The 9,562-nt window shown below is 36.3% G+C and overlaps 1 protein-coding gene across 2 annotated transcripts in view; it reads right to left on the reverse strand.

Moving 5' to 3' along the window:
* Nucleotides 1-3,947: 3,947 nt before the first annotated feature.
* Nucleotides 3,948-9,562, reverse strand: part of LOC144959054 (uncharacterized) — a 136,088-nt gene continuing 130,473 nt past the window's right edge. For both annotated transcript variants that reach the window (XM_078891408.1, XM_078891407.1), the window contains exons 13-14: nucleotides 8,176-8,307; nucleotides 3,948-6,772 (exon numbers count right to left, since the gene is read on the reverse strand). In XM_078891408.1, coding sequence (XP_078747534.1) covers nucleotides 5,691-6,772; nucleotides 8,176-8,307 — 1,214 coding nt within the window. In that variant the 3' untranslated portion in view covers nucleotides 3,948-5,690. The remainder of the gene's footprint in view (nucleotides 6,773-8,175; nucleotides 8,308-9,562) is intronic.

Below are 9,562 nucleotides of genomic sequence, written 5' to 3' on the forward strand. Positions count from 1 at the left end.
TGAAAACATCATTACATCACTTGAAAACTATACAGTCGGCAGGAAAAATCTCTCTCCTTTTTCTCTATTAATATATATATATATATATATATATATATATATATATATATATATATATATATATATATTTATTGTGTATAAATGTGGGTAATTTATCAGATATTTATTGATTTGTTTTAATTTATTCTTTAGTTGTGCTTTAGTTTGCATCAAATCATATTTGTGATTGTGCAGCCTCGGTATGTATCTACTTATATAACAAATGATAGTTATAATCCCATCTATTAAGATGAATGGTGAAATCAGAGTGTGATTCCTTCATTGTGCGGTGACAGGCAAACCAGTTATTAGAATATCCAAGGAAAAAAAATCATCACATTGAAAATGTGTCCTTTGTTAAAGGGATGCTGTGTCTTCTATCTCCCATATCTGTTTTCCCTTTCTTTGTTGCTCTCCGTCTTTGTTCTGGATTGAGATTGCTGGGTTTAATTCCTGGTCCTGGCGGGGGTCCTTATCTGGGAGGGAGACAGTCAAATGTACTGTTGTACCTTTATTGAGAGATGATTTTTTTTTCACCTTGTAAATCATCTCTCCGATTCTGTTATATTCTATTATCATTATTAGTTTTGAATACAGGTTGTATATTGTACTTTGTGAACATTTTGAGTGTATCCTGCATGGCGGGATCCTTTGTTTATGTCTGGATTGGGCTTGTAGGCAATGTCAAGCTAGGCTCATGGGTGGATTGATCATGGAATCTTCTGTTCCCTCTATTTACTTAAACCAACCCCCATTGTCTTCCTTTTTCTTCAGTGCTTTCAACTTCATATCAACAACTTTCCTCTATCAGCTTCCTTTTTACTAGTGCTGAAATGACCTCACAGTGTCGCAAGCACCAGAAACCCCTACAAACAAAAAACGATCCCCAGTCATCATGCTTTCAAGATGTTCATCCTGACAGATTGTGCACCTTCATATATTTATTATTTTCAGATTTGATTTGATAATCAAATGGAATTGTGGGATTGTTTTAACGATGTTGGAATTTAGCATCTTATGCATTGGTTTTGAGAGTATTTCCGTTACAAAAATGACACAGTAACAAATAGGGTTATCTGGGTAGGGTCTTCTGACATTGCATGGTTAAATGAGCTTTTATATAGCGCTATATCCATTAAACATGCTGAAAGCGCTTTACAAGGGGTCCTTGGTCAACAGCAACACTTAACATTTAGGACGGGATATTACAATTTTTTCCGGACAGAGACAACACTGTTTACAGCCAGGTACTAATTTTACATTCCGAGTACGGTGAGAGAATGTGAGTAAAGAGCCTTTTCCAAGGACTCAACTATGTGCAGAGCAAGGCTCGAACCCAGGACTTTCCGATCCGAAAGCGAGTGTTATTCCACAAGACCACATAGTCGCACATGGTAAGCAGGAGGTCACTGGGCCTTATATCCCTCTTTATCTGTTATTTGAATTGCTTTCTATCTTTGTCTTGGAATGGGATTACTTGGTTTGTACTGGACCTGGCCGAAGTCCTTGGCTTAGAGGGCAAGCATCAAATGTGTATTATTGGTTTTGGGAGATGATATTTTTATCCCTGCAAATCATATCTACCTGTTGTGCACTGTAATATTTTTTGCATGTTTTGAATATCGTATTCTGTATGCATTTTAATGTATTCCTCTTGGTGGGATTCTGTGCTTGTGTCTGGATGAGACTTTTTGGTGATCTCAAACTAAGTACACTGATAGTGTGCTCTTGTAATCTATATCTGTTCCCTATTTGAACCATTCCCCTGTGTCTTAGATTTTCAAAGACTTGAACGCTCTTCCCAAATCATGTGTGAACACAATAGATTTAGAAACATTCAAACGAGGATTATCAGACTACTTCACCCTAAACACCTACAAAGCCTGCCTTGTTCAACAACTCTCTCCGCCCTTGAATACAAATACTCAGAATTGAGTCGACTTCGAGTAATATTCAGATTCAGATTATCTTGTGTTTTCAATTGTAAATCTATAATTTTTTAACAATCTCATTTTCTTCATTTTTACTTGTACTGAAATGGCCAAATGTGTCGCAGGCGCCGTAAAACCCTTATGAATATACAAAACAAATTGAGCTACCAGACTTGTGAATAAGAATGACAGTTATGCATCGATGACGCTACCCAATCAAAATCAAGGAGGAAAGACTCAAATGCCTTTGTTTATTTAACAGATATCAGCTGCTGAAATATAATAATATTATATAATATATCTGAGGGATTGTCATGTGATATATCTATAACTATAATATTTTAAAATGTCGTGTGGTCAAGGAAAAGTGAAAGTAGGATCTGTTCACATTTGGTTTAATTTGAGCTATAATTTTGTATCGATGCATATTTTATTTTTTATCTTGCCTGTTATTTTATTTAGTTCTTTTCTGTTATTTTCTAAAGCTATTCAAGTTATTATCCTAATGCTGTAAATAAAAGGACATGATATATACATACATACGTTTTTCTGAGTTCCCTTTTTATTTCTTTTAATCCCAGGTATGAGAGGAATCCAAAATTTGCTGTCATTTTGTTAAGATTTTACTTTTTACAAAAATTAATGATATCTATATTTGTCGGTACCACAATAGACGTCATTTTCGTGGCAGAAAAAAACCCTATATTAATTATATTGTGCCATGCGTCGAGAAAAGGAATAATTTTAAACCGGGTCATTCACCCATCAATACCTCAGCCATTAAAAAACGTACAGAGCTAAATTTGGTATCCTATTAAAGAGGAAGGTTTCATCTTTATTATTATACCACTTCAACAATAAAAAACCGGGCATTAAAGGTTTTAAAATGCCGTTTTAAAACTTTACAGCAGCTTTAAATCCCGACATATTATTGATATAAATTTTGAACCGAGTCTGTCTAAAAGACAAACATCTTATTCTTATATCTATTTCTACCAACTTGTTTTAATGAGGGTTGCTGGCCGAGGTATCGCAATTTTAAAAAGCCCACCAAATCCTTGTTTTCGGCTTTGGGTGTTATCAGATTTTTTACACCTCATTGTAGTTTGTAACAGCACTCAAAATGCTGTGAGAATGAGATCACAAATTATTGACAAAAAGAATAAAGTTCATGAATACCACATGAATATTTTATTAAAGTACTTTCATAATTTATGTTTTAGATAGTTTAAAACAAAATAAATATGATATATATATATATATATATATATATATATATATATATATATATATATATATATAATATATATATATATATATATATATATATATATATATATATATATATATATATATATATATATATATATATAATTAAAATAATTAAAATTAAAGGTTAATAAAAAAGAACGAAAAAAATCAGGGGTTTATTTAGGCATGATACAAACATACCAACCCGAGTTATCAATTGATATAACAATATATATAGTTCCACATATATCAATTGATAACTCGGGTTGGTAAGTTGGTTTTTTATTAACCTTTAATTTTTGAGGATTACTTTCTGGCCTATGACTATGAAATTTTTTTTTTTTCTCTCTTTTTGATGAATATTTTTGTCTTAAATCAAAGCCCTATCTCCACTGAGTAAAAATGTTTTTGAATTTTGAAAATCCATTCATAAATAAACAAGTTATGCAGTTTCAAAGGTGTCATTTATTTGGATGACCCGCAAAGAGGAAAAAAACGCCAATAATATTGGACGCGTTTTCGGCATTATTTTTTTTCGACCTTTGGTTGTATCTTGCGTAATAAGTGGATTAAAAGATTGAAATTTGGCAATTTTATGGCAAATTTGATAGAGAATATGATAAAAACATTAGAAGAGTTTTAACTTATATAATTTTAGAGCTGGATGGTATATAACACACACACACACACACACACACACAAGAGAGAGAGAGAGAGGGGGGGGGAGGGAGATTGCATACATAACTACAGAAATATAGAAGGAAAAAAGAAATTGGACAAGGGGACAAAGGTTACTGATGGAACGTGACTTGGAACACAATAATTAAACCCATGCTGAGATTGTAGATCATATTGCAATCGAAAACTATTAACATTATAATTTCTTAAATTCTTGTAAATTAAACAGTCAAATTGTCAGCTGTTTATTGAACCCAAACGCAATGGCAGACGGTAAAAATCCCTCTGCCAGTGAGACCGCGCAGACATTTTGACTAGTCATGAACTTTAAAACGAGGTCAACCAATCAGAAAGCGCTTTGCCACGACCCGCTCAGCCGCTCAGTTTGGTGCCAAATCGTTTTGAACTTGTGATTCGGGCTGTAGGGGGGCAAAATGGCTTTGTCTTTTACGAATGAAGAGCAAATTAGGATGGTGTTTTGTAAAATACCGGAAAAGTACTCGTCATATTCATATGAAATTTTACAACCAAAAAGAAGAAATGTTCATGTATTACCTTGTCAGCGACAAAACCTACACGCCCGGTAGTTTTAGAAATATTTTACTCCAAAGAGTAAAAATCTATTTTTAACGGTCTTCTGGTAATCGCACGAGTTTTGTCGCTTGACATAATCTAAAATGACCTTTTTTCTAACTGTGTGCCAACTTTCAGTCATATTCATCGATAAACAGCGTCGTAATTAATTTTTAAAAAATAGCATTTACGAAACGGCTTCGTCCCATATTTTGTCGCGAATTTGGGCACTTCGTAAGCGAAAAAGAGGCCCAAAGATTTGTGTGGGATAGACTAGTCATTGCTACTTTTTATTGCTAAACAAAAAAAAAAAAAACAACAAACAACAAAGGGACGAATTTATACACACACTCTAAACTCATGGCGGCCATCATGATTGTTTGACCTCGTTATAACTATAATATAACAGTAGTAGATATTTACAGTCAAAGGTGTGAGATGCCGTTTTAAAAACAATCGCATAGGAATACTCACTACTTGTAGTTTATAAATAGACAAAAGACACACAATGATTTGTCCCAATGTGTTAGAAAACTGAAAAAGCATTGCTACTGTTTATTTTATTTGGGAAAAGTGGTACTTGTAAGAGTTATAAGATTGGAGAAATACGACTTCGAAGTGCCACTTCGTTTTCTAACAATTTCTTTTCTAATGCTTTCATAAAATACTATGTATAGGAACAATAAGAGTAAGAGTTACCAGTGGCTAATGAAGCAGTATATCTGTAGAAGTTAAATCTTCTTTCTTTACGCCATTAAAACGGGATCAAAATGGATGAAAGGATGACGTGTGTTTTTTTGTTTTTTTTTTGTTGTTGTTTTTCTTCTTCTAGACATGTAAATTTAAGACGAGAAAAGAAGCAAATAATGAGATCAATGTTTTTTGTATTTTTTTTTTTTAATTTCAGTTTTGGTTTTGGTGGGACTTGCGATACCTCAGTTCGTACAGTACTCGCCTCTCAAGCAAAGGGAGGTAATTAAATATATTGGGTAGTTAGGTCTACTTTAGGGTGTGTGTGTGTGTGTGTGTGTGTGGCGGAAAGTACTTTATTTCAGAATAGCATCCTATCTAAAGGGTAGCAAACAGTTCATTTAGTAACACAGAAATCCCCACCTTCCCTTTTCACTTTATTGTGGTTTAACAGGATATAATCCATTCTAAAAACTGAAATGTTATTTATTATAAAGTGATCACTTCCCATTAGCATCTACGAAAACTTTAGCCAGTCTTATCGGTTATGGGCGTTGACCCCTCATCTCCTTCCCCCTGAACAATAATGTTCTCTTCGGCACTGATTTTGATTTTGGTCGCTCTTCTCTTTTTGAAAAACAGATAGAGTCTGATAAGGTCAATGCCAGCGATGAAGGTGACTGGAATCAGGGCCAGGACAACAGAGACAATGGCGATGCTGACGCTTGAAGATCTGTCGTCCGTCGCTGACGTCTTCTTGTTTTTATTCGAGGACAGACTTTGGATTTCCACGCTCAAGGCTCGTTGAATCTTAGAAATCATCTTGTCTAAAACTTTGGGAGGTGGCATGCTTCCGTTGAATTTGATAGCTGCGCATGAGCATGGGCAGAGCTTGTGTACGACAACGGGCCTTGTGGAGTTGGTTGTTGTGTTGGAAGAGGATGAAGTTATGGCGTTGGGAGGTAGTAGTGTTGAGATGTAATCTTTGAGGGCTTTGATGGATTTTGTGACGGTTTCTTTCTCATCCGGTGTTAAAGGTTTTGATGGTTCTTTAGGTTTGAGGGTCGTCGTCAGAGGCTGTTGTGTTGAGGATGATGTCGGCGGTGGTAATGGTCGCGGTGATAGAGGTGATGATAAAAATGGTGGTGATGTTGATAGAAATGGTGGTGATGTTGATAATGATAGTAGTGTCTCCGATGATTCTGTTGCTGCTTCTGCTACTGCTGATGATGGCGTAGGTGGCGTAGGTGATGATGATGATGATGATGGGGAGGAAGAGGAGGATGGTGAAAATGCTGGTGGTGATGATAACATTGGTGGTAGTTTGGGTCGTAATGTTGATTGTGCTGACGATGTAGGCGATGAAGGTGTTGTTGTTGTTGTTGTTGTTTGTGGTTCAGTTTTTTGTTGTTGATCTATTATTGTCATCGTTGTTGTTGTTGTCGCTATTTCGCTAGTTGATGTTGTTGTTGTTGTTGTTGTTTGTGGTTCAGTTTTTTGTTGTTGATCTATTATTGTCATCGTCGTTGTTGTCGCTATTTGTGTTGGTGTTGTGGTTGTTGTTGTCGTTGTTGTCGTTGTTGTGGTTGTTGTCGTTTTTTGCTCAGCATCTGTAGTTAGATGATGGGGATTTTGATTCATTACATTTATATTGCAATGTCAAGATAAATATTATCACCATCATCATCATTGCTGTTATTAATCTAACACACACACACACAATAAAAAAAAAACACACACATACATACACATACACACAGATATGGCCAGACAAAATCAGTAATAAGATGTATATATGACGTGCAGAGTACAACCAGTCAGTGCGTGAAGAAAGCAGCACAGATGGAATCTGTTCAGTCACGTGATCCGACGAGATAAAATTATTCCAGCACAAACCTGGATGGATGATTACTTCAAACAAGGAGCCAAATACTGAGGGCATACACCAACCTCATTTCCAACAACATTGAATCAAGACCTCAAATATATCAAATGTATATTATAGAAGCAACAACTAATAATAATAATAATAATAATAATAATAATAATAATAATAATAATAATAATAGATCTTTATTGTCCATAAATATGGCAATTTGTCATTTAGTTACACTTGTTAAAACGTTAAACGATAACTGTAACATTGAACAGATATTTCACTCCTACTTATTTTCTCTCTCTCTCTCTCTCTCTCTCTCTCTCTCTCTCTCTCTCTCATTCTCTCTCTCTCTCTCTCTCTCTCTCTCTCTCTCTCTCTCTCTGTTCCTCTCTTTTTAAAAACTGATTTCAACAACACAAGGAAACATCCAATTACCTCAGCACCTTAACACACATGATGACCTTCTAAAGCTAAGAACACTTGCACTGGTCAGGAGATTTATGGAAACAAATTACTAACTGGTTACTAAGTGCGGCTATGTGGTCTAGTGTATGACACTCGCTTTCGGATCGGAAGGCCTGGGTTCGAGCCTCGCGCTCGGCGCATAGTTGAGTCCTTGGAAAAGGCTCTTTACTCACATTCTCTCACCGTACTCAGGTGTAAAATGAGTATCTGGCCGTTAACAGCTTTGTCTTTGTCCGAAAAATTGCAATATCGCCTAACAGGCGTCATGTCCCGTCCTACATGTTAAATGTTGCTGTTGACCAGGGACCCCTTGAAAAGCGCTTTGAGCACATTTAGTGGATATTGCGCTATATAAAGCTCAATTTTTTTAAAGAACAGACTGACACACTCGTTGTTCACGGCAAGCCTCCGTAGAGACAGCGCAGCCAAATTCATTCATTTTCACTAAATCCTATTAACCAGACGACAAATCAAATGTTTAAGGGTACACATAGTTTTGTGTGTTGGTACGTTATATTCGACTGGCGGATGTTATGAGTTGTTTTTTTTTGGCTAAACGCATAGCATCAATATAGATACTCTAGCTTCTTTTTGCTTTTGTTTTTGTGTTTTTTAATTCTTTATAAAAGTGCGTTTTGTTTTTTAAATAATAAAAACAAAACAACTCACCGGCAACGCAAAGCAAATTATGGTGTTTTTTCCAGATACATTCAATTGGCGTTTGATTTATTCCTTGACCAAGACACATGATGACACAGCCCGTTTCATCGGCATACCTTGAAATATTATAGTCCTCAAACGCTGCGGTGTGGTAGAAAAAAAATGAAAAGAAAGAGATATTCAAGTGCATGATGAAATATTATGTGTGGCTCGTCCCCTCCAAAATGGTGTTATGTAGGTGTAACATTGATGCTTGGAAATTAAAATTTAACTATAGCGTCCAATTTGGGTGGGGATTGGGGGAGGAGGGGGGAGGGGGCACGTTATAATGACATAACCATGGGTACAAGAGTGCCGGCTACAGCCGGCCTGCCGGCCGATTGGATTACCGAAAAAAACGTCGCCGGCTTTTTGCGATTTGGATTTGATTGATTTTTTTTTTGTTTGTTATTTTTGTTTTTTTTTTGTTTTGTTTAGGTCCCAACTATCAGGTCGGGTACGTCCATATTATTAAGCGAAACTTTTGAATCACGATGTAACTGTGACCCAGAAGTGATAGTTATATTATTAAATTTGAATCGTGAATCTTGCAGGCTTTTTCAGATTATATGTCTGGTCATAAGTAGACTTGTAGGCTTTTTGAGGTCCAGTTGCTTGCACCCATGCATAACTTAGACAATATTAAAAAAATGATTTCGTAAAACATGTACAGTTCTCGTTGGAGTCAATCACACCGAATTATACCACGCTCTGCAGTACAACACTCTGTAGCTGGGTGACCGAATGTATTGGTTGCCTCTCATAAGCACCGAATTATACCACGCTCTGCAGTACAACACTCTGTAGCTGGGTGACCGAATGTATTGGTTGCTTCTCATAAGCACCGAATTATACCACGCTCTGCAGTACAACACTCTGGAGCTGGGTGACCGAATGTATTGGTTGCTTCTCATAAGCATCGGATTTCGGCATATTCCGATTCTAGTACGCCTTTTTGGTTCCTCCCGACAACGTGCTGGAATCCGGCGAGTATTGTAACACGCACAAGATACTCCTTAAAACAATGCAACATTATGGTCCTAACGAAAGAGTGAAAATGGAGAGGCTTCGTATGGGAACAAAACAGACAATGGACGTGTCTGTTTTGTTCCCATACGAAGCCTCTCCATTTTCACTCTTTCGTTAGTATTTTGCGACCACCGGCTTCAGGCAGCCCCTACCGTTTTCATCATTATGCTCCACAACTAACATTTCTAATTTTGCTTGATTTCCGCATTTTCAAGAGTAGGGGGCCCTTCAGAGATCCCTTTGTAAAACTCATTGGTCTCTTTAAGTACACATGTGTTGCTTACATGAAAGTGTAGTACAGGTGTGTCCGAGGAGTCATCTTCCATAA

The sequence above is a fragment of the Berghia stephanieae genome, chromosome 13 (assembly GCF_034508935.2).
Source record: "Berghia stephanieae isolate SIO BIC M18660-M18661 chromosome 13, UCSD_Bste_1.3, whole genome shotgun sequence".
Taxonomy (NCBI): Eukaryota; Metazoa; Mollusca; class Gastropoda; order Nudibranchia; family Aeolidiidae; genus Berghia; species Berghia stephanieae.